Below are 27,870 nucleotides of genomic sequence, written 5' to 3'. Positions count from 1 at the left end.
ATCAACAGCTGAATAAAAGAAGCACAAAATCAAACAACAAACAGATGACAATGAAGCTCAACACTATTGCAGGGAGAAGACTTTTTTCCTCATGATTGGCATTCTATGCAAAATGCACTTGCTCTGTTATTACTTCCTTTTTTAAAAAAAAATGCAGGGTTAAAAGGATGAGTTAAACTTCTGGTTTTTTGCTGATGTCACATGGTATTGAAGCACTAGGCTTTTCGTAGGGCATGGAGCTTTTGGGCCACTTTCTCTAGCTCTGCTTCTATTGCTGCAAGGCTTTCCAGCTCTTGATCCTAGGAAAAGAGAGAGAGAGCACCAAATACTTAGTCCAAGCCGTTTTAGAGATGTCTGTTGTCCCACCACAGAAGCACCATTTCAGGTTTGGAAGAGGCACAGAAGATTCCTAGGAAGGTTTAAAGACCTGATCTTGGATATCTTCAAGATTTAAACTATGAAAGTGTATTTTAGGATCATATGGTGTTATTATTAATTATTATTAACAGTATTTATATACTGTTTTTCAACAAAAAGTTCACAAAGCAGTTTACAGAGAAAATCAAACAAACAATATACTAACCAGACCCAGGTCTGCTTAACCTCACCATGTGTCCTGAAACTGTGCCAATGAAGTCCAAAACATTGAAGGGAAGAGGAATGGCACCTTCCATTTGCTGTTTTCTTGCCTGTTCGTGTTGGCACTGATAGCTCCATATACACAACAGCTCCATATACACAACATGGCCCCCACAGCTCTCCGGTCACTAGCGGTTTTCAGGTGAAAACTGGAAGTGATGTTCAAGGCCTTTTGGAGGGCTGGAGGAGGCTGCACACTGCTTCCTCCAGCCCTCGGAAGGCCCCCCGTGGGGGGCATTCAACTTGGGGGACAGCATTCTGTGGTCCTGGGCCTAGGCAGCACAGGGGCCAGGACTGCCAGTGCAGAAACCAATTATCTGGTAATCCCATATCCTTTCCCCAAGCCAACAGTGGCATTCAAATGAAGGTGAAGATGAGAGTAGACATGAGCAACATTTTAGAACTGCAGCTCTTCCCAGATCAATTACACCAGCTCCCAATTTGAAAGGGTTGTTTCTGGTGATGTTGAGGTGTGGCCACTTCTCTTTTCAAGGGCAAGATATTCTTCCTAGTGCCAGGAGAGGTTGCTGTGTGTTGGGTTTTGCTTCCTTTTTAAATTAACCCTTAAAGGTCAAAACATATATTAAAAGCACTTCATATTTGCTATTTTCCTGCACAGGTTCTGGCAAAAAAAAAAAAAAGTATATACTGTCTTGTGCGCAAGCAGCACGAGTTGGTTTTGCCGCTATTTGAGTTTGATACTCTATAAAGTACTGGATTCATAATTCATTGAAGATCTGTTTGCACACATACCATTCCTCTTATGAAGTGGGCTCTTGTCTATGCAAGAATATGCCATAATAAACATGTTTGGTCTTTAAGATGTTCTAAGGCTCTTTGTTCCAGAGCGCCTGCTCTGCAAGCCATTGCACATCTTGCACATGTCCACTGTCTTAATGAACGCAGCCCTAGTATCTAGGAATGCGAATGCTGGAACACCAGTTTTTGAAGACTGAGCAACATATACAATGCAGTGATTTTGGAGCACGTCAGGGATAGTATTACTGCAGGTGGAAAAGGCTGTTGACAGTAGCCAACCAGTAACGCCACTTGTGGAATGGAAAGATTCCCATGGGCTAAAGGAGATGATGCTAGTGCTGAGCGGAGGGATGGGAGGGTGGGGTAGGTCATGCAAGAAGATGTAAATTGTCTCTTCTCTCCAAGGCCTTTCACGTGTTTTCCTCAAGTAGATGACATTTTAAATGAATCTGCTATATCAAGTATACAGAACTGCACGTTTTTTGCACCATTACAGATGACTGTTGGCAGCTCTCAGGGAAACAGGGACATCCATATGAAGATCTAAGGCTTCCTGCTCTGTGAGTACACGGAGGGGCTCCGGCCCCCATTCAAAGTCTGCTGAAAATGTAGCTGCCCTAAAATGCCAGCCTTTGCTTCTCCCATGGGCTGGATTAGAAAAGGAAGAAGGAATGGCTGGGGTGGTGCTTAAGGGCAGCACAAGTCTGCCCAGAACTGCCACTTTTGATCTCCCCTACACACATTCTTGCTACCCTCTCCCCAGGTGCCTGAGGGGAGGGGGCGGAGCCAAAGTGAAGCCCCCATCCCTTTCCGCCTTTCCTTAGTTTTGGCTGCACCTGGCCCAGACTTTGTTCTTCACACTTCAAGCAGGAACCACTTGGAGAATGAAGGATGCTCCAAGAGAAGCAGATGCTCAAAGGAGGGGGGCTCTGGCTCCATGTCTCTGTTGCCCAACTCTCTTGGCTGCTTTCTAACCAGCTGGGTAGGTAGGGAGATGGGGAGGAAAAGTGGACCATGGCATGCTGTCCCTCACTTCTTTCACCTTTTAGAGAGTGGGAAGCAATTTGAAACATAGGCTGGAGCGGACTGCAGGTAGACATGGGATACAAGGTCCCTCTCGTCCGTTTGTTGCCAGCGTCCCCAACTCAAAGGGAGACTTTAAGTCTGGGTCATCAATGGGCCGGCCCTGGGATGACGCTCCTTCTCCTTTTTCAGTTGAGGCAGTGGAGACGGGAGGAGAAGTAGAAGTGGATGGACTTAATGGTCCTCAACTATTTTTCTAGTTATGCTTTGAAATGTGTAACTTGTGCAAAGGTAGCAACCACTATAGAGCAGCGTTTCTCAAACAGTGGGTTGGGGCTCAATTTCTGGTGGGTCCCACATAACCTTCAATGAAAATGGAGGTGACAGACAGAATGATCAGATAACTAATTGCCTCAAGCCCTGAGGCTATTCAGCAATCAGCTGTTAATTACCCTGCAAACAGCTAAGCTCTTAATTGCAAGGAGCTGAGCTCCTGCAGTTTGCAAGCTTGTGTAAATATTATTTCTTTCTAGATCGCCTTTTTTAAAGCTATCTCTGTCCAACGTTGCATATGCACAACAGAGATCAAATATGTACACCTTTGGGCTGGGCAGAAATGGGTTAAAGTCTCGTAAAGCTAGGCGAGTCCCGATAGTGTCATTTTAAAAGTGGGGCCTGGTGAGTACCACTGCTTTAGAGTAACTTTCAACTTTCTCCCAGAGCTTACCCAACCTGCTACCTCACTTACTATCACTGATATGTCAATGCCAACATGAGCTCATCCTCTTCCTCTGGCCTCTCATCTAGTCTGTCTTAAGAGGATTGACATTTTGGTTGCAGCCAATAGCTCTTCCTGCCAGAGTAATGAAAGTGCAGGGGTTGCTTTGGGCAGTAATGCATTTAAGAACATAAGAACATAAGAACATAAGAACAGCCCCACTGGATCAGGCCATAGGCCCATCTAGTCCAGCTTCCTGTATCTCACAGCGGCCCACCAAATGCCCCAGGGAGCACACCAGATAACAAGAGACCTCATCCTGGTGCTCTCCCCTACATCTGGCATTCTGACTTAACCCATTCCTAAAATCAGGAGGTTGCGCATACACATCATGGCTTGTACCCCATAATGGATTTTTCCTCCAGAAACTCATCCAATCCACTTTTAAAGGCGTCTAGGCTAGACGCCAGCACCACATCCTGTGGCAAGGAGTTCCACAGACTGACCACGCGCTGAGTAAAGAAATATTTTCTTTTGTCTGTCCTAACCCGCCCAACACTCAATTTTAGTGGATGTCCCCTGGTTCTGGTATTATGTGAGAGTGTAAAGAGCATCTCCCTATCCACTCTGTCCATCCCCTGCATAATTTTGTATGTCTCAATCATGTCCCCCCTCAAGCGTCTCTTTTCTAGGCTGAAGAGGCCCAAACGCCGTAGCCTTTCCTCATAAGGAAGGTGCCCCAGCCCCGTAATCAGCTTAGTCGCTCTCTTTTGCACCTTCTCCATTTCCACTATGTCTTTTTTGAGATGCGGCGACCAGAACTGGACACAATACTCCAGGTGTGGCCTTACCATCGATTTGTACAACGGCATTATAATATTAGCCGTTTTGTTCTCAATACCCTTCCTAATGATCCCAAGCATAGAATTGGCCTTCTTCACTGCTGCCTTCTTCACAATGCCTCTTTCCTTATTTGACTTAAGGAAAGAGGATTTTCAAGGATCACGGGACGCCTGGGCTCATGCAGCCAGACACAAGATTTTCTTCCTAGTGCCAGGAGAGGTTGCTGTGTGTTGGGTTTTGCTTCCTTTTTAAAATAACCCTTAAAGGTCAAAATATATATTAAAAGCACTTCATATTTGCTATTTTCCTGCATAGGTCTGGCAAAAAAAAAAAGTATATACTGTCTTGTGTGCAAGTGGCTTGAGTTGGTTCTTCCACTATTATACATTCAGCACCTATAATGTGATTACATGTAGCATTGAGGGGGGGGGAGGTTTACAATGCAGAATGTTGACCTGAAACTGACTCTAAATGACTTACCTACTCAACAGAATTCAGTGGTACAGTCATGACATGAGAAAATGGATTGTATTGTTTCAGACAGCAAGTGTGGGGATTGCATCTTTTGAATATTTCTTGATGGGGGGGACATCTCCCCACAGGTAGATCTCTCCCCAGGTAGAACAATAGAATTGCAGGGAAAAGGCTGATATAGAACTTTCTCCCTTACCTGCTAGGCTTCTACATCAGAGAGCGCTCAAGAATGGTAGGCCCCTGTAGTATGAAGTGGTATAATCCACACTACCACCTTAGAAACCTATTGCTTCATTCTAATGCATGTATCAACTGGGCCAGAGATGTTTACCCACACCCTTCAGGAATGTAGTTCAAGTCAACTAGTCCTTTGTCTACTCTGTCCTTGAAGGAAAATTATGATTGTGGCTGATGTTAGACAAGCTTGGGGCTCTCCTTATTGGCCTCTGAAAACTTTTAAGTATGTCCCATTGGTCAAATCCAAAGTAAATGTTTAGTTCCAAACAGCTAATATTATTGGCAGATGCACTAATATTATTGAGTAATTGTTGCTACAGTCTTATCATCTGCTGCATGGATGTAACATAAGTTGTATGCACAAACTCCAAAGCTTCCTGGGGATGAGGAGAGAGGGAAATTCTCTAGACACCTACTGCGGTTTACAGCAGTGCAAGGCACTGAGGATCACTCTCCTGAAATATTGTATTTATTCTCAGTTGACTGTAGTTGCTACTTTTACATAGCGCTGTCTGTCAAGGGAAATGGCAAGGATTAGTTATCATGTTGGTGCGTCAATTATGTGTGAATAAGTGGGAAGGGGGGGTCTTAAAATCCATAAACCCCATTTCTTGACTCCTCTCCAATCTAGCCATATCATGCCTTCCTCTGTGGCCTTCTCAAGAGTAGCTATCTTGGGCCACCCCCAGATCCCTGTAAATCAAGCACTATATCCAGCTGCTTGGTTTCCCTTCTAATGTCTGTGATTTTGCCAGGGATACATATACTGTATATACACACCAACAGTCCTTCTTCCTTAATACTTAAATCTACTCTTGCTCACCAGGCCGGTTCTGGAGCTTCTTTTAACCTTCCATTACCATCTTATGGGGGAAGAAGTGCTGGTACACACACCTGTTTATCCAAACCGTTCCTAATCACATGAATCAAATACTCTAAAGTAGCATTTGGTTTGCGTAATTAAGGGTGTTTTAGATGAACCCCTCCCCTGCACTATTACCAGTCAGGAGACAGCACCACTCCTGAAATAGGAGACGTTGCTGCACAATACCCACAGAGTTCTGTTGCTCTGCAGAAAGGGCAAGGACACTAGAACCAAGACTGGACCCAGCAGTCCCAGTTGCAGCTCTTGCTGTTGCTAATCCAGTCCGGACACCAGCAGAAAGAAGTACAGTGTAGCCTCAGCCACATAAAACCATAACCATATGGCCTGATCCAGTGGGACTGTTCTTATGTAAAGGTTGTCAAGTTCTATGCACTGAAAATAATCCATGGTTGGGAAGAGTTTAGCAAGGAGAGGCAAGCAGTTATTATTAGGCCGGAATCTGCATTAGTGGCTTCTTGTACGTGTTTCAGAGTGTGCTCGAATAGTCAATCAGCATTGAATGTTCCCCCACCAAACACTGACAGTGACAGATCAACGAATGCGGACTTTTTCCTGAGCTGAGGAGGGTTTTTGTTCTGCTACTAATTCTCAGCAACAGTTGTCAAGGTTTGCTGGGTTACCTCCCTGGTGTCCTGGCAATTCCCTGAAAACAAACGTCCTGAGCAGGAAGGTGGAATAACTGCTGTTTAAACAGAGAGAGAGAGAGAAGACAAGCCAGGTGGTCATAAGAAAATAAGACCAGAGGAAGAGGGATACTTTGACTCTTTTAGGGATTCTAGTTGGATGCAAGGGTTCCTATACTTGGAACTCAGCAAGTGCAACTGTCATCAAAGGGCTGACAACACTCTCCCCAAAATCCTTCCATGTTACTAAAGGTATAGGAACTCTGTAATAATCCAAGCCAATGCAGCTCGATTAAATGAGATGTAGTTGGGAGGTGGCATGGTTTGGGGGAAAATGCCACTCAGATTGGAGTCTTGATTTGCTCACATCTTAAATATGCTTGAGATCATATTTTAGGTCCACCAGTAGGATTGCAAAGATTTCCTCTGCATGGTCTCAAGAGTCTTGGCCCATACAGTTTCACTGTGACCCTAGGCAGAGTCAACCAATGACAGCACTGTGTCCTACACAGCTACTGGTACAAGTCCCAGGAGGAGGGGGGAAGATGTGGCTCTGATATGGAAGCAGTAGATAGAGACTAGTGTTTTCCCTCTTTCGTAACGCCAGAACTCAGAATCTTCCAATGAGATCAATTGACTATAGCTTCAGGACAGACATGGAATGTGCATCACATAAGTGTAATTAACTTATGGAAAATGGTGGTGGCCACTGGCTTAGAAGGCAACAAATTCATGGAGGAAAGGTCTGTCACTGACTATTTCTGATCATGGCTATGGACAGTATACCTCTGACTACCAGGGAGGAGGATGACCTTTACGCCCTGCTTGTGAGCATCCTAGAAGTGTCCAACTGGCCACTGTGTGAAATAGAATGCAGACCCGGTGAATATTTGAACTATTTCATCAGGCCTGCTCTTATCTTCTAGTCAGCATGGAGCTTCTAGTCAGCTGGGCTATATGCTACATGAAGGCAGGAAAAGACAACGCAGACATGACTCATTCTGCTACTGTCCTCACTACTACTGTGATGTAGGAAGTGGGACTTGTGGGTGTCTCCCACTGAGAGATCTGTGGACTCCAGACATCATCTAGGTTCAAGATCTTACCACAAGTAAGAACCGAGAGTCCTGCTTCACGTATCATGATAGGAATCAGAAAAGAAGCTTCCTGCCTCTGTGCAATGCATGATCCATCTGCTGAAGGCTTCTCCCTCTGCACTTGAAGAACTGTTGATTTCAATGCTTGGCTGTGAGTCTCTCTCTCACACAAGCCCTGGCAGATACTCAATAATATTAGCGCAATTGTTGCTACAGTCTTCTCATCTGCTGCATGACAGTTGTAACATAAATTGTATGCACAAACTTCAAAGCTTCCTGGGGATGGGGAGGGAGGGAAATTCTCCTAGACACCTACTGTGGTTTACAGCAGCTTTGGCCATTGTTGTTAGGCCCACAGCACACTGAGGAAGTCTAAACAGCCGCCTTCTCACATATCCAAATCCTGATCAGGCCCTCTTGTGTGCAGTGGTGGCACTAGAGTTTGGGTCAGTCACCCGGTGTGGGGGGCCAGCGTGTCACTCCTATGATGGACCTCCTCCCGTGCAGTGGGTGGGGCAATGCCCTGGGCAGTGGGTGTGGTGATGTCCCATTGCCCCGCCCTGTTGGTTTTTTGGCTATAACTTTTGAAAGAATAGAGATATTTCAACACAGTTTGTTTCATTGCATTCTGCATGAAATTATGCATTGAATTATATATAATGTGATGGTATTATTAGAAAATACCAAGATTTTGGCCAGTAGTGGTGTCACCTTCCCGAGCGCATCACCCCGTGTGGCCCACACCCTGCTAGAGACACCATTGCTTGTGTGGCTGCTCCTTAGACAAAAAAAGAGACAAAAATGTAAACATAAATGATGGATTAGTGTTGTGTCTGGTCTGACCCTGAAAAATAACCACATCAGTAAAAGGAGGGGAATTATGTGATTTTTGCTAAAAGGATTTTCTAAAGGAGTTGCCTCTGGAGTGGGCAGAGGCAAACAGAAGCAAAGAGAACGAGAGGCACATGAGCTGAAGGCTGACAGGGAGTAACAGATCTACTGCCTCTTGGTGTGCCTGCTCCATGCCTCCACTTATATTACAAAGAAATCCACAAGCTTTCCAGTGTGCTCCTTGTCCATAAGAAATCAGACATGGACAGCACAGACCTTGGAACATCTCATCACTGAGGGAGGTGGGGCATGCACTTGGCATTATGTGACACCTATTGCAGCATGCCTCCCTCACAAAGACACATCCTGCTGAGACTCAAGAAAACACTCTACATATGGTTATTGCAATGAAGGGTCCTACCTCTGTCCTTCGGTTAGCACTTCCTTCCTCATCCTTTTTCTCCTCAGGCATGGCAACCAGTGGAAAGCCTCCTTCACTGCTCTCTTCTTTTGAGTGATGCTTTGGTGCCCTCCTCACGTCATCCTCAGGGTTACGGAAGTCGTACTTGTGGGACCTGAAAGCCAGTTTCATGGACCTGTCTGGGTCTTCATTGCTTTCGTTGTCCTCCGTGCGCTTCGCAGTGGTCAGTTGTTTGGCCAGCTCATCCATTTTGTTCCACCTCTTGGCATCGTCTAAGTCTTTGGAGGGCTCCTCATCCATTTCTTCACTTTCAACATCCCTGGCATGGGAAGTGTCTTCATTCTGTGCTGCTTCATCTAGAGAAGGATGCTTTCCTCCTTTCATATTGTGGTACCTCTCTTTGTCTTTCTCTTCAGAAGACTTCTCATCCTTTTCAAAACCTTTGCTGCTTTCATTTTCTGAATAAAGTAATTGAACAAAATGTATATACGGATTTTATTGTTAAATAAAACCTAGTCATTGTACATTTTTTAGCCAAGATATTGAGAAGCACCACTTCAAACATGACATGTTTAGGTGCAAATTTTAGATGTTTTTATAATCTGATATTGCTATTTTGTTTGTTTCAGTATTATTATTTTAATATAATAATGCTATCCATTCATCATGACGATGTATTACTTTAAGAATAGATATATCAATCCACTTTTCATCTTCACAGTTGTTTTATCTTTATTGTTTTCTATATTTTAGAACCTGCCCCTGTAAATTATATCGTATTAATAAAACACTATTCAGTACTTCATGTCTAGCATTCTCTTGAAGCTTCCACTGATTCCAACAAACAGAAAATGGATGCCATTGTTCCATGATTTTTTTTTTCTTAATTTTTTTCCTACCCCAGATCCTAGGGTGGAATATAGTAGTTATTTTATGTATTATCATAATGCTAATGCACTGAAGATGTTTTAGAATTTTACCAAAAAATATAGAATGTGAATGTTGCAAAACTACATTTACAAATGTGTATATCATCGGGGCTCTAATCTCTTGCTGGCATGCATGTGATGGCAAACCATAGTTTGCTTATGTAGAATGAATGGCCCTATCCAGCTGATCAAAAGTGGAATCTTTCAAACGAACCAATTGGTTGCAGCTGGGCTGAGAGCCCACTGTAAAGTAATTTGTCCAAGGCCATCCTGTGGGACTTTCACTCTGCATATGTCCACTCCTTTGATCTCGATTTGCTTTCTAGTCTGACTAGAATGCAAACCAGGATCTATAACTTTTCTCAACCCCTCCCCTCCCCCCCCCACAACCTATAGGAGTGAAATACACGTGAGCCGATCAACACTAGCAATATAGGTGGCTTTCCAGGTGTGATCTTCACAAATTGTTTTGCCATTATAGGTGGCAAAAGAGGCACCATCAAGAAGAGGGAGGGGAAAGTACAACATAGTGTTTTGACAAACAGCAACCTTTCACATAGGGAAGAGTCTACCTCCCCCAGCATATATCTTCCTCTTATGAACTGGTAAGAACATCCCCGTTTTGTGTGTTAAGAGGCCTAGAATGCCATAAACAGCTATTACACCAGTCCCCACCCAAATCTTGGGACTATTTGTGTGCTTACCAACCTACACACCATATAGTAATGCAAAGACTGATATACTGAGTACCAAAACAAACACATGTGGGTATATAGAAGAAAGTGCCTACAGTACAACTATGTCATACATATTCCCACTATTTACTGAGCATTTTGCTCATTTAAATGCACACTTTAGTGACCTTAGCTTCCAAACAAGTGTGCTTAGTATATAGCATTGCCAACTCTGATAGAAGCGCTTCCTGGAGATTTTTCCCCCTAAGCCATTTCTGTGGCACACTGGTGTGCCGTGAATGGTCCCCAGGTGTGCCGCAGGAATTCGGGAGAGGGTCATTTACCAATAGGACCATTGGGGAATGTGAGACCCCATTGACAGCACAGTGTGCCTTGTCAATTGTCAAAAAGCTGATGGTGTGCCTTGACGATTTTAGTGCCTTACCAGTGCGCTGCAAGATGAAAAAGGTTGAAAATCACTGCCCTATGTGATGTAATGTCTTTTAGCTAAGGAGGCCCAGAGCAAAAATTTCCAAGTCTATTTTCTGTAGTCACCTGGAGATTGATGCTGATTCCTGCAGAATCCAGACCTAATCCTATTGATATAAATATATACAAATGGATTGCCTGATCATGCTTGAAAATAAATGCTATTTAGGAAATAGCACTTCCTAAATAACTGGACACACAGTGAAGTAGATGTTGGCAAGTACATGTCCTCTCAGATAACAAGTTAAATCATGGGGCTTGGGGGCATAACCTGATAGACTCACCATCTTCCCTTTGATAATCTTCATTCTCGGTGCTGGTAGGGTGTTCCTCTTCAGAAGTGCCTCTTTCTTCCTCTTCTTCCTCATCCTCATCCTCTTCTTCTTCCTCCTCAGCCTGGTCTTGTACTCTGTCCTCTATCTCCTCATTTTCTTCCTCTTGGCTGTCTTTGGAAATATGCTCTTTTTCATCCTCAAACTCATCAGTGTCCTCCGTCCCTGCAGCTTCTTCATCGCTTTGGTGTCTCTGGCTGGGTATTTCATCCTCTCTGATATCATCATGGATGTGATTGTCCACAGCATCATCCCAGGACAATTCTTCCCTCTTGCTAACCTCATTGCTCTTGAAATTCTCAGTATTCTCTTTTTCATCTTTAGGGTAATCGCCACGAGCCCTTGGGTCCCTCTCTTCCAAGCTGTTTCTCTCATCCTCTTTTGATACATCTTTTTCTCTGTTCTTCTGACTTTTCTCTGCCTCGAGCTCAGCAATAGATGCAGTGGGTTCCTCCTCAGGTGTCCCCTCTAAGAGATCTGCAAGATAATGATAAAGCAAGCAGTGTGTGACCTGCAGTGTGTGAGAATGTGCTGGAAATCTACATGAAAAACAATCACAGATTTAGAACTAGAACCCTGAAAAATCTCCATTTGGGATTAAGGATGCAGATGGGACATTGTTGCATATATGAATGTCCTGGGGTGGGGGAGTCTTTGAAATGTATTTCTTTAGTTGAACATTCAGAAATGAGGGCCTAGAACTTTCCAAAACTTGCTGAGATGAGAAAAGTGGGCAGAGAAGAATCTGTAGCCCAGTGGTAGAGCAAATGCTTTGCATATAGAGAGTCATAGGCTCAATCCCTGGCATTTCCAAGTAGGGATTAGAAAGGCCTGGCTAACTGCTGCCAGTCAGTAAAGGCTTCCACTTTGTGCTGATCCCTTGGAAATCAGCATTTCTGTGATTTTCCTTTGCACATCTACATACAGTGCTTTGAGGCACATAAAAAAATATGATGATGATGATAAAACCATTGTTTATCATTGCCCTTATGGCTATATATTTGAAATTAGTTATTAAGAGAAGGACAGTATATTCTACGGCAGGGGTGCCCAAACCCTGGCCCGGTGGCCACTTGCGGCCCTCAGGGGCTCCCAATCAGGCCCTCGGGCAGCCCCCAGTCTCCAATGAGCCTTTGGCCCTCCAGAGACTTGCTGGAGCCCATGCTGGCCGATGCAACTGCTCTCAGCATGACAACTGTTCGACCTCTCACCTGAGCTGTGGGACGAGGGCTCCCTCCATTACCTGCTGTTTCACATCTGTGATTCAGCAATGGCAATGGCATTGGCATCTCAGCAATGGCAGAGAAGGAGCTACTGCAAGACCTTCACTCATTCATATAAGTTCCATCTCTAATAAATTCATTTATGTAAATTTATTCAAATTTTAAATGTAAATTAATTCTTTTTTTCCCTGGCCCCTGACACAGTGTCAGAGAGATGATGTGGCCCTCCTGCCAAAACGTTTGGACACCCCTGTTCTACGGTAACTGTTATCCAAGGTAGCTGAGGATTTTAATCAGTTTTTTTTTAAAAGTAATTTCTGTATCTCTATGCCAAAAAAGGTATTCTGAATCTAATTGTCCTAACATCTTTCAGAATACCCAAAGCCTCTTTCTATGCCATAGGATCATACAACCATGTTTGAGCGATTCACACTTTGGAAAGCTGAAAGGGAGATCAGCACATTTGAATATTTGCTCTTTGAAATTCTTAAAGTAGCACTGAGAAAAAGAACTCTTAAAGCAACATGGCCAGCAGCCATGAACCTATGCGGCAGCAATAAGGCCACATGGTTCATCGCAGCCCGGAAAAGACTGTCGATGTGGCACCAGCGGTTATGTGTGTGCCAAGGCTGTTTGAAACAGTATCCACTCTGAAGTTACTCTGCCTGTTTTCATGTGGGTTATACTGACACTGACCTCTTTCTGTGTTCTTGTTGCTTTGGCTTTCAAGGACTTCGGAAAGCTCATCTTCGAAACCGCTGCTTTTCTTCTGTTGCTCTGTTCTTTCACTTTCGCCTAGTCCACACATGAAGGAAGTGTGAACAATACTTGGCAACTCTCCACTTTTAAAATATAAACGACACTTGCTTCTATACTTGCCTTTTTGTCTGGATTGGAGCTGGAGAATCCAGACAACGGTTTGCTCCTTAATTTGTGTGTGTGCGATTTTTCAATTGCAATAATGAAATATAATTAGCAATTGTTCTGGCTGCAAACTAATAATGGACTCATTCTCCATTCCCCCACCTCCAGCTGCAGGAAACAGGAACTAATTTACGAAAGGTGATTTAGGACTGCTGCAACCAGGTGTGGCTTTAGGAGCTTCGGGGCCCTATGCAAAACATTTTTGCAGGGCCCTTGCACCCTTGGGGGGCACGCTCTGGTGGCCTCCCTACTCATCAGGATGAGCAGCAGTGGTGAGGCACCCAGCAGCAGTGTTCGAGGGGGATTTCAAGCCAATCAGACCCAAGGGCAGGCGGGAGAAAGGGCCGGCCAGCTGCAATGCTCTGCGCACCTCTTTTTCCTCATGATTCCTCAGCATGAAAGATTCCATGCCGAAGCATCAGCTACAGAGTGAGGTGCTGGATCTGGCTGCAGGTTGTCTGCTTTGCTGCCCCAATGCGGGGGCCCTCCAGGCGTGGGGCCTAATTTGGCTAAATTGGTCAAACTGCCCTAAGGCCAGCCCTGGTTTCAGCCTTGCAGGTGAATGGGAAACTTTTAATTACAGGCACTCCCAGGCTTTCATAAGCCTTGATTTACCTAATTTCAAGTTTGTGTAAAGTCTGGGCTGTGCATGAAGAGCCAGCCACACTCACCACTCCCTGCTCTGTAAAGCTGACCATGTGTTTTTGGTGACAAGGCTGTTTTGTCACTTCAAAAGGAAGGGGCAAGGAGGGAGCTGCTCCTGAAAGGGACGGTAGCAGGGAGAAGCAGGACCCTGTTGAACAGAATGTATTTCAGAGTAAATGGATAGTGAGATCTTGCCCATGAGGACCAGCACTGCTAAATTTAATGGTACTACATTAAATACGGTGTGTGGAACCACCGTCTAGGTCCCACTTCCAAGCAACTGTGCAGTGGCATAGCTAGAGAGGATGCCAAGCACTAAGTTTTGTGAGAAGTCTCCCTGTGGTGTGCAAGCAACCCCACACCCTCCCCTTCAGAGCCATGGGGGGGGGGGAGCAAAATGGAGGTATTTGCCAGAATGGCTCCAAATGGAATGGCTCCAAAGGGGAGAGGGAGGGGCCACTTGCACACTGCAGGGAGGCTCCCTGCAAAACTCACTGCTTTGCACCCCCCTCTAGCTATGCCACTGTGATTGTGGAAAGCAATGCCTGAAAAACATTGCAGGGCCAGAGTGTGGGAAGTAGCCTATTTTTTTCAGCACTTTTATTCTCAGCACATGCAAAATAAAACCCAAGAACATCCCCAGTTAACGAAATTTAAAAAGCAAGAAAAACAGAATGATCCCCTTCATCCCATGTAGAACTGACAGAGACTGAGGCATGTCATAACTGCATCATCTAGTGATGACTTGCCTGTGTAAATGAGCCATCGCATGCATAAACTGCAAACTCTCCTATCGGTTCACACATTCCGCTATAGTCATTGTGTGGAAGAATCAGATAGTAGAGATGCACGTGTGAACCAGACATCAAAGAGTTTTAGGGCGCAATACTAACCCACTTTCCAGCACTGACATAAGGGCAATGCAGCTCCGAAGGAAGGGAACAAACATTCCCTTACTTTGAGGAGGACTCTGTGAGTGACACCCAACTGCAGGATACAACACACGTCCTGTTGGCACACCTATGCCAACGCTGGAAAGTACAAGGTTAGGATTTGTGCCTTAAGGACATAACATAAGAACTTCAAAAGAACCCTGCTGGATAACCCACAGGCCCACCTAGTCCAGCCTCCTATATCCCATAGTGGTGAGCTAGATGCTATTAGGAAGCCCACAAACAGGAATTGGAGGCATACCTTTCTTCCACCACTACTCCCCTGCAACTGGTATTCAAAGGCAGAGCTTGAATGATTTGTCAGAGTTCAGTGAATGAAAGAAGCACAAACCGAACCCTTCACACAAGGGACCTCCCTCTTGCCTTTTTGAGATGGTTGTCACATCTCAAAAAGGACATAGTGGAAATGGAAGAGGTGTAGAAGACAGTGACCAAAAAAGATTACTGGACTGGGGCACTTCGATGGATAAGAGTGGATAGAGAGATGCTCTTTTTCCTCTCACACACCACCAGAACCAGGAGACAGCCATTAAAATTGATTGTTGGGAGAGTTAGGGCAGACAAAAGAAAGTATTTCTTTACCCAGAGTGTAGTTAGTCTGTGGAACTCCTTGCCACAGGATGCGGTGATGGTACCTGGCCTAGATGCCTTTAAAAGGGGTCTGGACAGATTTCTAGAAGAAAAGTCCATCACAGGTTACAAACCATGATGGGTATGTGCAGCCTCCTGGTTTTAGAACTAGGTTACCTCAGAACGCAAGGTGCAAGGGAGTGGCACCAGGATGCAGGTCTCTTGTTTTGTGTGCTCCCTGGGGCACTATGAGATACAGGAAGCTAGACTAAATGGGCGTTTGGCCTGATCCAGTGGGGCTCTTCTTTTTACTTTCAACTTTGGAATAAACTTTCAAATTTTTTACTGTTTTTCAAGTTTGTTATTAATATAATCTATATTAGATGTGAAGGATTAAAGCCTCATCACTTTCCCTGAAATGGCTCGTGTTTTATGTATGCTCTTTCCCCAAACATATACTCATCCTATCAGCGCTGTCCAGAATAAAGATTTGGTAGTAGAAGGTTTAAGCCATTTCTGCTCAATGTTGTACGTATATATGCAACAGGGACCAAATGTGTACACCTGTGGGCTCTGCAAAAATGGATTTTTAGATCAAGCATAATTCAAAGTAATGGGAAATATGACCAAGGGATACTTTAGTTGCTAAATTTTGTGAAAACTTGATCATTATAGCAGCTTAACTACTTTCTCTCAGAGCTCTGCGCACATGCTCAGCCTGTACACCTGGTGAGACTTGCACCAGTCCAGATCATTCCAGCTCTCATGACCATCTTCACCTGATGTTTAAGCATTAGACTTAACATTTCAATAGGGGCCTGCAAGGGTAGGCTCTGTCCATGTGATTTGTACCCCTCCATTTTGTGATGTACTGATTATATGAACTGGGCCTACATCCTTTGGACTCTACATATGAAACATTTGTACATGGAACTTTGTGTCTGCATATGGGGAGCATGATGGATTATGCCTGATGTCCCAATGCACATGCAAATTGAACATCTTCTCACATATCAAATGTTAAACTAAAACAATTACCATGTTCAGCTGCTGAATGTATTGGTGCTCACTGATTTAAGCTTCTCTGTCACTGAGTTCCTTTACTCACAGTTTAAATCGGGGACATGAATGTGTCATAATTCTCAAGTCTCAAGTAATTTTTTCTGTCTTTTCATCACCTTATTTGAGAAGTAAAGTCCAGTTCTTGGTAATCAAAGCAATATCCCTTAATTCCCAGCATTATGAGAAGAAGATTCTAAATTCCAAGGGTACATTAAACATTACTGATGATTTGCACTGAAGTTAAAAGTACCAGCAGACAGTCCTTTGGACTCCTTATGCTATTGTTGGAATACAACAGTTTATTTAAAGGCTACCTGAAGCATTCAAAGCTCGCCCCCCCCCCCCGCCAAATTCTTGGCATGAACAGTCAAATTCTGTGCTAAGATATGCTACAATTTGAATAACTTTGAATAACTTAGTCCGATCAGCGTGTGTTATTTTACTTGGCATAATTTATAGTGCATTTTTTCAATTTTGCATAATTTTTGGGGGGTTTGGGAGGAAAAGGAGCTGTGCAGAAGACCCACCTCCATCCCCAACCAATAGAAATCTTCTTATGATATCTGAAATTTCAGTGGACATTGCTTGAAATGGTATGGTATATTGTCACAATAACATCTAGAACTGCGATTTTCATCTCATGACACATTGAGAAGGCACCAAAATTGTTTTTTTGACACAGTGGTTGAAAATCGCTGGTCTAGAAAATAAATGAAAACTAAGATTCTGAGGATTCCACAATTTGATTAATGGAAATTCCTGAAATGCAAGTGATTTGTCTCCTCCTGATTTCAGCCAAACCATACCTTGAATTGCAATCTCCTGAAGCTCCTTTAGTAAGTTTTGATGACGAAGGATGGAAAGAATCCTTTCATCTGAAAAAGAAGCCGTCAAGGGGTAAAGCAAATTGGCACGTACTGATTGTTGGAAACCTATTAGCAAATCAGCTGGTCAAAAGTGTTCTTTTTGTTTAATCTATTATGGTAGCTTATTTTTTTTTTAAAAAACAATTTAATGAAAGAATATTAAATATTTTATTAGACTCCTGTGTCATAGACCTCACTCTGTCAATTCTAAAATTATAGTCTTAAGTATGTATTTGTTATAGGAAACTGAAGTAGATCTTTGTTCAACTGCCAGTCAATTGTTAGTGAGAAAAGAGTCATTGTTGTACTGTACCTCCTTGAAGGATTTCTATGCATTCCTGGCTGAGTCGGAGTGGATTGGGCTTTGACACTGTATCTGAAATGACCTCGACAATGCACTTCATCACCTAGAAAAAAACAAGGGAAAGGATTAGACTTGTCCAATTGCTCTAGCACTGCAAAAGCAAGGGAAAGGGCACTCTGGCCTCTGCCACAGTCAGGGGCCACTGAGTCAGACTAGCTCAGTACTGTCAGCACTGAGTGATGACAAATCTCAAGGAGCTATGGAGGAGATTTCTCTGCCCTATCAGGAGATGCCAGAGATGGAATCTGTTTCTTTGGATGCAAAGCATACGCTCTGCCACCAAACTATGGCCCCTTGCCGTCCCTCCGCAGCAAGGACCTCATGGCAAGGGGAAGACCAGCCTACTCCCAGCTACTAGTCAGTGCATGGACAGGTGCAGGGAGGTTTTTTTCAACCCTCCCTGCCAGAAATAGCATTATGCTCCAACTGCCAGCTGCCCTGGGACTGCAGAATCACTTTGGCATCTGCCAGCAGCCAAAGGAACAAGGACCCCTCATTTCTATCCAATTAAAAACACCAGCAAGGGAGTTAACATCTCTATATCATGGCTGTTGCCACTTTTAGGAGCTTTTCTGGACAGCCTGGCAGCCTTGCCAGTATAATAAATCATTGTCTTGATCGGCTCTCACTTGGGTGTGTTTTGATTATTTCATCTTTCTTGTCGCTTCTGTTGTTGAGCCTTTGCCTCTTTCTCCAGATTTCTGTAGAATTGCTTTTGGTGGGTATCATGTTTTGTTTTGCTGTCTCCATTTCGGACAATTAGGGCCCAATCCTAACCCGAGGTAAGGCCAATGCAACTCCAAACAAACATTGAGGGAACAAACATTGCTTTACCTTGAAGAGGCCTCCCCCCAACTGCAGGATGCAGCACGTGCCCTACTGGCACAGCTATGGCAGCACTGGAAAGTTGATTAGGATTGCGCCCTTAACTATGGCAAACATAATCCTTGGGCCTTACTTTCATACACTGATGCAGAGATGTGATAAAGTGATCCATAGGTGATGTCGCAAAATTGCTTTTACTTAGGTCAGTATTAAGCTTGTTATATCATAAATGAAAACCATTTCTCTGTGGGAATTTATGCACCAATTAATTTTGTCAGTGTCAGCACACAGATCAATTATTTTTGCATGGATCTCCTAAGCCAGGGGTGTCAAACTTGTTTCATACCGAGGGCCGAATGGCATTCATGATGCCTGCTGAGGGCTGGAAATGATGTTGCTAGGCAGGAAGTGATGTCATTAAACAATTCATAACCAAAAATTAGCACTTTTTTCACTTAGGAATTCATTAACTTCAAATGACAGAAGAGAAAACACACATTTTATCATATTTTAAGATATGGGAGAGCCCAATTTTCATGAGGGCTGCCCTTTTAGTAGTAACACCTCAGCACTGCTCAGCAGCTGAGAGCCTGAGGGCTGGATAAAAAGCTTCCACGGGCCACATCTGGCCCCTGGGCCTTATGTTTGACACCCCTGTCCTAAGCTATCCTAACTCTTAGGTAGGGATGTTGTCAGAGGTTGGCTAGATGGGGCACTAGCCAAGTGCCCATGATCACAGGAGGCTCAAGCTGGCCAGGCCAACCACTGAATGCTAGGTACCAGTGGCAATGCCCAGTGTGCCATCAGGTGACAAGTAAGGGGTGCCATGGGAATCCAAGTGCAGGACCATGTCCCAGGGCCCCCAGCAACAGCATTGTTCCTGGTTCCTGTTCCGAGGACTATTAACATTAGCCCCCTTTCTGATTATCCTTCAGTATAATGCCTAATAGCTTTATTGATTGAGGCAGCTTAGCACTTGCTGAATTCTCTCAATTTAGGAAGAACCCATCAAATGAGATTGGATGATGTCATCTTCATTTCTCATTCGGAGAGAGCTTGTGGTTCAGTAGAAGAGCTCCTACGCTGCATGTAGAAATCTCAGGTTCAGTCCCTGGCATCTCTAGATAGAGTTAGGAAAGACCCACATCTGAAATCCTAGAGAGCCACTTCCAGTCAGTGAAGATAATACAGAGTCATATAAAGCAGGTTTTGTTTTTTTAAAACGTTTGTTCATTATTTCAGACATTCAGCAACTCTCACACATCTTAGATATGTAGCACAACTGGCCATTTTGGTATCTCTAAAATTATCAAGCTGAGGCTTGTCCCCATGAGATACATCACTTCACCATCTCTCAGCAAATGTTCCCTGATATTTTATTTATTTATTTTGGAAGTATTTAGCATTTGACATTTCAGAGGCCCAAAATATTTTTGGGGGGTGGGAGCAGGATATAAATCCTATAAATAAATTATTTTTCACATTTTTATACCACTCTTGCTCTAAGGAGCTCAGGTTGGTGTGCATGGTTCCTTCCCTCTTTTTGATCTCACAACAACCCTGTGAGGTAGGTGAGGCTGAGAGATAGTGACTGGCCCAAGGTCATTCAGGAAGGTTGTGGATGAGTGAGGATTTGAAGCTGGATCTTCCAGGTCTAAGTCCAACTCCAAAACCACTACCAAACATCAACATTTAGTTGACATACTTCCATGATTTCATTTTTTCTTTGCTGGATTCATGATGCAGGGGCAATTTCTGAGGGATATCAAGTTTTTCCTGTCAGCTTCCCCCCCCCCCCCGTAAAGTAATACATAGGATATTTTTGACTGATATGGTGATGGATATACTCTCACCATCCAGCAAGGCATTTCTCCTGATACTCTTTGGATCAGTGAGCAAGAAACATTTCATGAGTTATCACATATTCTTCTCTTTAAACAGTTTGTCTGAAATCACAGACATTGAGATCACAGACATTGAGATCAAGCAATCACAGACAGTCTAGATTGGGACCACAGTATGAAGATCAAGTCTCCTCCTTCCTTCATTTTCCTCATAAATATCATCTCCTAAATGTGCCATTTGTCCCAGGAGGGTAAACAAAAGTGAGTGCACAAGGGTGGCCAACCTTTCATCTTTAGAGCTCCTGGACCTTTAGAAGAGGGAATTTCTCAGATGACAAGGTGCACCTGCTGGAAGTCCCTCCTGTACACAATCGTGAAAGGTCCAAGAGCCATAGAGTTGAAAAGTTGGTCACCCCATATAGCACCTTGCATCTTGGGTCAAATAGCTGCATGGGACAATTTGGGGAAGAAAATGGCATGGAGAGACGGATTAACTGTTTCAGGATTGGAATAAAATAGTGATTTGAGTGCCACTGCACTGAGCTCTGAAATGCTTAAAACTGGTTCAGCACTCTGTGCATCAACAATTCTATCAGGCATTGTTTCATATTGGATCCCATATCAATGAAGGGAGGAAAAACTAATCCTAAGTGTTTGAATATTATAAAGCCCCATCTCTGCCTACACATGAATCACTTTTAGAATCTTCAGCAAGAGGACTTTCTGCATTGAAAACTACCATGTAACCACTCCAAAACACAATTAGACTGCTCTTTCAGACAAGGTGGAGACTGTTCCCAGTTGCCAATATATAGAGGTGTTTTTTTTTTCTGGTAAGTAAGATAGGATTACAGCCTGAGGGTCAAATTTTAACCAACTTTCCAGCACCAATGCAGCTTTGCCAACAGGACGTGGACTGCATCCTGTGGGGGAGGGGGGGTAGTCATGGAGGCCTCCTCAAGGTGAGGGAACATTTGTTCCCTTACCTTGGGGCTGTATTGCAGCTACATCAGCCCTGGAAAGTTGGATAGGATTGGGCCCTAAATCTTACTGAATACAGTAGCATTACTTCAGTAGCATTATTTTACTAAGTATAATAAACAACACTGTTTTCAAACACCTCTACCAATATAACATTCATAACTCAAGCCATAGGACAGGTGTTGCTGTCCAAATGTTTGTGGTTTGTCAGGGACTAATCTTTTCACCTCTACAGAAAGTGACTTTCACCCTCTTGCCTTTTCAGATTACGGACTGATAGCTGCATGAGAAGAGGCGAGTAAGATAACTCTTTCTTCTGCTCTTTAAAGGGGATACTTTGATGGACTAGACTAGAGCAGGAGTTTTCCGTCCTCCTTTATTCTACATAATGAACTCTACTTTTACATTTGCGTTGCAGATATGTTTCTTTCTCCTCCTGCCCCTCTGGTTTTTCCCTCCACAGACTGGTAATGATGTTTTCGTTTTATGGTCTTTGAGCACTGTTCTACTGAACGTTCTCCTCTTTAAAAAAGGAAGATGATGATGGTTCCAGTGGTGGACCCCATCTAGGGCCATCCCAAGAATGTTTGATGCCTGAGGCACCATGCCAAATGCAGCCCCCCCCCTTACCCAATGATATGACAGTCTCTGCTTCTCCTACTCTCCAGTGTTCAAGTTCAGCACTCTCCTCCCCCCCCCCTCATTTCCTCTTCCTTTCTGTCACCCTTTTCCAATCTAGGGAGTGGAAGGAGGAGGAGGAGCAGTAGAGGCAAGTAGGCAGACAGAGATGGGTCCCCCCCCCCCACCAATTTACTGCATGGGGCAACTGCTTCAGTTGGCCTCATGGATGGCCAGGCTGTGGCCCCACCTTAGATCAGGGTGCAACCTCTTTCAGTGTCACCACTGAAGGATTGGCGATCAGGCTGTTGGATAAAACACAGTGGCAGACCAAAATTGCCATCCTTTTAGGTGTCCTCTGTTCCTGAGACTGTGACTAACCCTCTACATGTCCTTTCTGGAGGGAAAGGGGAGAAAGATTTTATTGCAAAATGCTTTGGTGAGCTCTTCTCACCAAAGAGGCAAAGAAGGAAGGCCCATAGCCAGGGAGACAGACCAGGGACAGACTGCACTTGCTCCCGGTGTGGAAGGGATTGTCACTCCCGAATTGGCCTTTTCAGCCACACTAGACGCTGTTCCAGAACCACCATTCAGAGCGCGATACCAGAGTCTTTCGAGACTGAAGGTTGCCAACAACAACAAAATTTGGTGAGCTGTAATTAGCTCTAGGCCAGGTATCACTTTACCTTGCTTTGAACTATAGCAAGCCCCTTCATACATTATTGGCTCTCTTCTGTGCATTATACTCTGCACTGAATAGCATATTATCCCTGTAGTTCTCCTACTAGGATAAATTGCCTAATTTTAAATCCTTTTCAGCGCCGTTCCTACCACAAACACATGCATGTACGCACACAGAATTAACCCACATTAACCAATTCAAGAAGCGCTACAGCATCCAAGCAGCAGCAAACAAGGTGCCAAGGACTGAAGATGCTGGCTGGAGAAAAGATGAGATGATTCAAAGAAATGATGTCACTTTGTCACACACACACTTCCTAATTTGGGGCAATATTTTACACTTTCACCATGTTTATTAATTATCAAGACATCAGCAAAAGGAGGCTTCAGGGCCATATTCTGCCCTCGAAGAAGTACTAGCCAGTATCACTTTTAAAAAAAAATTGGGGAAAAGGGCAGACCCCGTTGGGCTCACGGGGAGTATAGATTGACATGTTCTTTCAGAAGTAAATCCTATTGTGTTCAATGGGAGTTGTTTGCAGGTACGTATGTATAGGATTTCAGCTTAAGTTAGAAGAAAAAAATTACACACCCATACACACCCCACTGTATCTACTACCTAAAGCAACTGCTTCATGTGAGTTCATAGTGAAGCATATTGGTGAATTATATGTTGCATACCCAATGAAAATCAATGTGTTCAGTGCTGGCTGTTTTAGTTACAAGAGGAGACTGAATTAATAACACAGCATCGACCTTCAAGCATTGATCTCCCAGCATTGCTGACAAAGTCAGCATGAGATGCTGTGGCAGGGGGCCAAATTAGGATTATCGAGTGCATGATGGTTGGCATGAGGAAACTAACAGTGCTGGGATGAAAAACTGTGGTATTAGCAACTGTTTTATAGCATATTTCTTATGCAGAGTGCTGTACAAACCTGATATCACCTCTTCAAATGCAACAGGTCACTACCATTCCCATTTGTCAGAGGGGACTCAATCAGCACTCTTGCAATTAGCATTTATTCATTCATTCATTCATTATGTTTCCATCCCACTCTAAGACACAAAGGCCCAAATCCTAACCAACTTTCCAGCCCTGGCATAGCTGTGCCAAGGGGACGTGTGCTGCATCCAGCAGTTGGGTGGCACTCACGGAGCCCTCCTCAAAGTAAGGGAATGTTTGTTCCCTTACCTCAGAGCTGTATTGCCCTTATGCTGGTGCTGGAAAGTGGGTTAGGATTGTGCCCTAAGAATGGCTTACATATGGGTTGCAACCTGCCAGCACAGAGTTATATGTGCTTTAGCCCATTCAGATCAGCCTGGGGAGCTAGCTCTGTATTGGATTGTACCATGGGTCCCAGACGGTTCTCCCCTCCAGGCAGTGCTCTGGATCAGGCTCCTTCACCTCCCTATCCTGGGCCTCTGGCCCTTTTTCTGTGTCATTACTATCTTCTATAGGGCTGCACTTGGTTTTAGGATTTGATGCTGTGGTCTCAAGTCACTGACAACTAAATGAATATGGCCATCGTGCAGATAGCAACACTAAGGAATAACTTGCAACACAGATTCATTGAACTGAAGATTGCAGTATTTTTGTCCTGCCATGGGGTGGTGGATTGAGAAGGGATGTTTAGATTTATTAGGCTTCTCTGAAATGACCACTACTCAACAGTCTGTACAGTTCAGTGCATTGAAAAATGCCAATCTACTCTTCACACTGGAAAAAGGAACAAAATTGCAGTGATTTGAGCCAGCATGCAGCTCCCAAACAGGATTTTGGAAACAAACAGCAAATTCCCTGACGCATTCAGAAGCCTTCAGAACTGCTGTTGGGCTCACGGGGAGTTCCAAAGAAAACCATACTCTGGATTTTAAGCAAGCAGAGAGAGGGCTGAGGGAAATTTACTTCCAGCCAGGTGCCATAAGAATAGCGTTTTGGAAAGATTAAGGGTAATTTCTTTAGCCAAGAATCTGACAAAAGCTTTTTTCATCCAAGAGAAAAGGGTACTTCTTTCTCGAGCTTTTGTAGCAGATTTCAGTGAGAAATGGGGATAGGAGACAGGGATAGAGGCCTGGAGGGATGCCATTAGCATTTACTGAAAAAGCCTATTTAGGTAAATTGAAGGAGGGTAGCAATTTTGGAAACGACTTACATTAAACATAGCATTAGGAAATTTCACTGCAAGTTTCCAGCATGTAAAATGCAGAGAGCGGGTAGCAAGGACTGCAATGGTGGCTGTGTCTACACTAAAATATACAAAATCAGTCTTGCGATTAGCCATTTCCTCATGTGCAAAAAATTGCACGGTGCAATTTTTTTGCTGGGCTCAAATGTTTTGCATTTATCTGCAGTGCTGTGCAAAACAGGCTTGGGCACACTGAGCTACTTGGCCAAAGGGTATGTGCTCATTTAGGTCTACTTCAGCTCAGAAAATCAGATAGTCACAGAGATAGGCAATTAGGCAGGGGGATTAGGCAATTAAAAGTGGGACAATTAAAAGTACTATCATGGAACATCCATGTGATGTAGAGTCAGGCTTCATAATGCTAAGGTTAAAGATAAGGCTTTCTAAATATGAACATGTTGAGGTCCACATGACTTTTTAAAAAAATCTTCCCTGATTAAATGTTTCCTTGTTTTCTATTTTAGCTTATTGTGCAATGGCCTTTTATTTTCAGCAAATAAATTGACTGGTGCACTCAAACTTACCAGACAGGATCTGGACACTGACATGGACTTCCATGTGCACAATTTTTTCCCCAGACTTTTGGGAGCCCTGCATGAAGGCTGGATTTAAACACTCAAATATATGCAACTACTCTACACAGAGTAAGACCATCAGTCTACGTTGCTCAGTATCATCATCATTGACAGGCAGTGGCTCTGCAAATTTTCTGATAAGGATTTTTCTCCTGAAGATGCCAAGGATCGATCCTGAAATCTTCTGCATGCACAGCATGTGCTCTACCTCAGAGCTACAGTCCCTTCCCAAAGGTCCTACATCCATGTTTTATACATGTTTGCATGCAAAGCCCACAATGCCTTCCCCCTGAAGATGTGGGTGTGCATTCATACCTACCATCTGAGGTCACTAGTTTTGCACACACAACAGATATATGCACATGACTATGTCCTCAAAGAATAGAAAAGCATGTGCTGGATGTAGTCTAATCCCTTGTTGCAAGGGAGGTCTACCCACCTTCCGCCCTATTATAGCTTAGTTTACATAATCCAGATCACAATCAGCAGACAATAAGCAGAGAGCAGGTGCACTGGAGAAGGTAAATAGCTTTGGATGACAGTAGGCTTAAGAAAGTGACATTTCAATTAACATGCATTTCTCTCACTCACACGTGCAACTTACTAAAGTTATATCTTTCGATATCTAATGGAAAAATTATACAGTAAAGAAAAATGCAAGCTTCTATGTTAAATGATGAATCAACAGATAGTGTTACAAATTCCAAGTAAGCTGGATACCTGTTACCACACTACACTAGCTAAAATTCATATGTAAATGTAGCTCTGTTGAAACCCCACCGCAAGGTCCCTCTATTTGTACAGAAAGGTCCCTCTATGTGTATTTTCCCCAGATCATGTGAGTGTTGATATTTATGCCTTAAGCCACTGAGTTCTGCTTCTACAGTATCTGGGTTTTTTGTTTTGCTTTACTTTGGACGGTACTTTAGTTGTAATGACAATTTTCAATCACATTCCCTTTAATGGGAGGAGGTTAAAGTTAGCACAAGATGGACTTACCTACAGGTTATAATTGGAAGGCTAATTCACTAACCCTCAAGGCACTCAAGAGCAGTATCTACAGCTGCTGCTGAACTTCACTTAGGAAATTACACACATGTCGTCTGAGCACACAAAGAGGAGTAGAAAATGGGGAAGAGAAACCTTTACTCCATTTTGCATATTACTGCAACAAACCTGGGTCTGCCACACAGCATAAACTTGGCAAGAATTTAGAACCACTGTTGACTCTTGGACAATTGCACCTGGACAATGCAGGAGTTTCCAATCGTTGGTTTGTTGCATTTGCACTTTACAGTTATAAGCAGTCCCCCCCCCCCCTTTTAAAATCTTGGGCATTCACCAGCAACTATAAAGTGGGCAGGGGCCCTGTAAAGAGGCAATTTGTGATTCCTTCTTAACATTTCAATTACTCTATCAGGGAATCTGTTGAGCAAACAGGAGAGAACATGGTTTCTTCAATGGACAGCAATATTCCATGAACAGATTTTGATTTATTTTTTTTAAAACGTATTTTTGCAACTCACCTTGGTGTCATCTTGAGTTGTTGGGTTTGTTACTGGAAGTGAAAGTACTGCAGGAGAGAATGAGAGAGAAAGAAGAGGTTATCTTAGATATTAGATATTTCCTGATCTGTATATTTATTTAGAAGATTTATACTTTGTTTTTCCTCCCTTCCAGAAGTTCATCTTTCTGTAATAGGGCATGCAAAATTCAGTCATCGCAAAGCCAGATGGGAGGAGGTTTTAAAACAGAGATGTGATGGCTGAAAGCTACACTTCTAAGATTAATAAATATCAATAAAAATGAAATCTGGCATCATGAATTTTCTCTCCTTGCTGAGGCTTTAAAACAGGGGCAAGTGGTTGGATTCTTGTCTGAAATGGCTTAAACAGGCCCCCAAACCGAAAGCCAGCAGACTGCAGTAATGACTTCATAAGGGAAAGGGGTCTGCAATAAATCATTCAGAAGTGGGTTGCAGAATCTTTAATGCACCCTGAAGCAGAGTAACCCTGACTGATACTTCCATTAGCTTTTCACGGCTGCATTATATATATGGATTTCAGGCACGCGGATGAATAACAGAGAATAATAATAGTAGGTGGCTGGGTTAATGGAAGGAAGGAGAATTTGCTGAGCAAGTCAGACCTTGTAGCAGAGTTGTGTTGCTTTTCAAGAAAAGGGACCTGATGTTTTACAGGAGGGGGAAGGCTAAAAGTTTGAGGGGGTGAAAATGATCACGTGGATCAATGGAGATCCTATCCAAAACTTGCATTCCCTCAAGTTTCCTCCCAGGGGGGTGCTTCAGATCCACACCTTGACCTACCGCCTTCCAAGCAGAAGATTCTTCCCACCCCACCCTATTTTGACCAACGTCCTTCCATGCGTGTTGATCATCAATGGAGAGGACCAGCCCAGCCGCAGCGACGGGAGAGTCGCTGCCTCTGTCCTTGGTGCTGAAAAGGACAGTCAATGCGGGCGGCGGTCCCAGGCAAGTCCCATTGACCTGCCCGGCTCGCTCTGGCTTACCTTGCGCTGCGAGGAGGAGGACAGCGAAAGATGCTGTGCTGAGCAT

At 43.7% G+C, this 27,870-nt stretch overlaps 1 protein-coding gene across 1 annotated transcript; it reads right to left on the bottom strand.

Moving 5' to 3' along the window:
* Nucleotides 1–92: 92 nt before the first annotated feature.
* Nucleotides 93–27,870, bottom strand: CHGA (chromogranin A). Its single transcript, XM_066624046.1, has 8 exons — nt 27,825–27,870; nt 26,822–26,868; nt 17,532–17,625; nt 17,159–17,227; nt 12,895–12,993; nt 10,928–11,452; nt 8,552–9,009; nt 93–299 (listed from the first exon to the last, which is right to left on the bottom strand). Exons 1-8 carry the CDS (start codon nt 27,868–27,870, stop codon nt 216–218), a joined length of 1,422 nt encoding a protein of 473 aa, XP_066480143.1. The 3' UTR covers nt 93–215.

Source organism: Tiliqua scincoides, chromosome 1 (genome assembly GCF_035046505.1).
Source record: "Tiliqua scincoides isolate rTilSci1 chromosome 1, rTilSci1.hap2, whole genome shotgun sequence".
In the NCBI taxonomy this organism is placed as follows: Eukaryota; Metazoa; Chordata; class Lepidosauria; order Squamata; family Scincidae; genus Tiliqua; species Tiliqua scincoides.
Note: the sequence above shows the minus strand (reverse complement) of the source record. Positions and strands in the feature narration are given on the sequence as shown.

Coding starts and splice junctions, on each gene's coding strand:
- CHGA (XM_066624046.1), bottom strand. CDS start 27,870: ATGCTCAGCACAGCATCTTTCGCTGTCCTCCTCCTCGCAGCGCAAG. Junction 11,453..12,894: donor CAACAAGAACACAGAAAGAG/GTCAGTGTCAGT, acceptor ATTATCTTGCAG/ATCTCTTAGAGGGGACACCT. Junction 9,010..10,927: donor AGATTATCAAAGGGAAGATG/GTGAGTCTATCA, acceptor TACTTTATTCAG/AAAATGAAAGCAGCAAAGGT.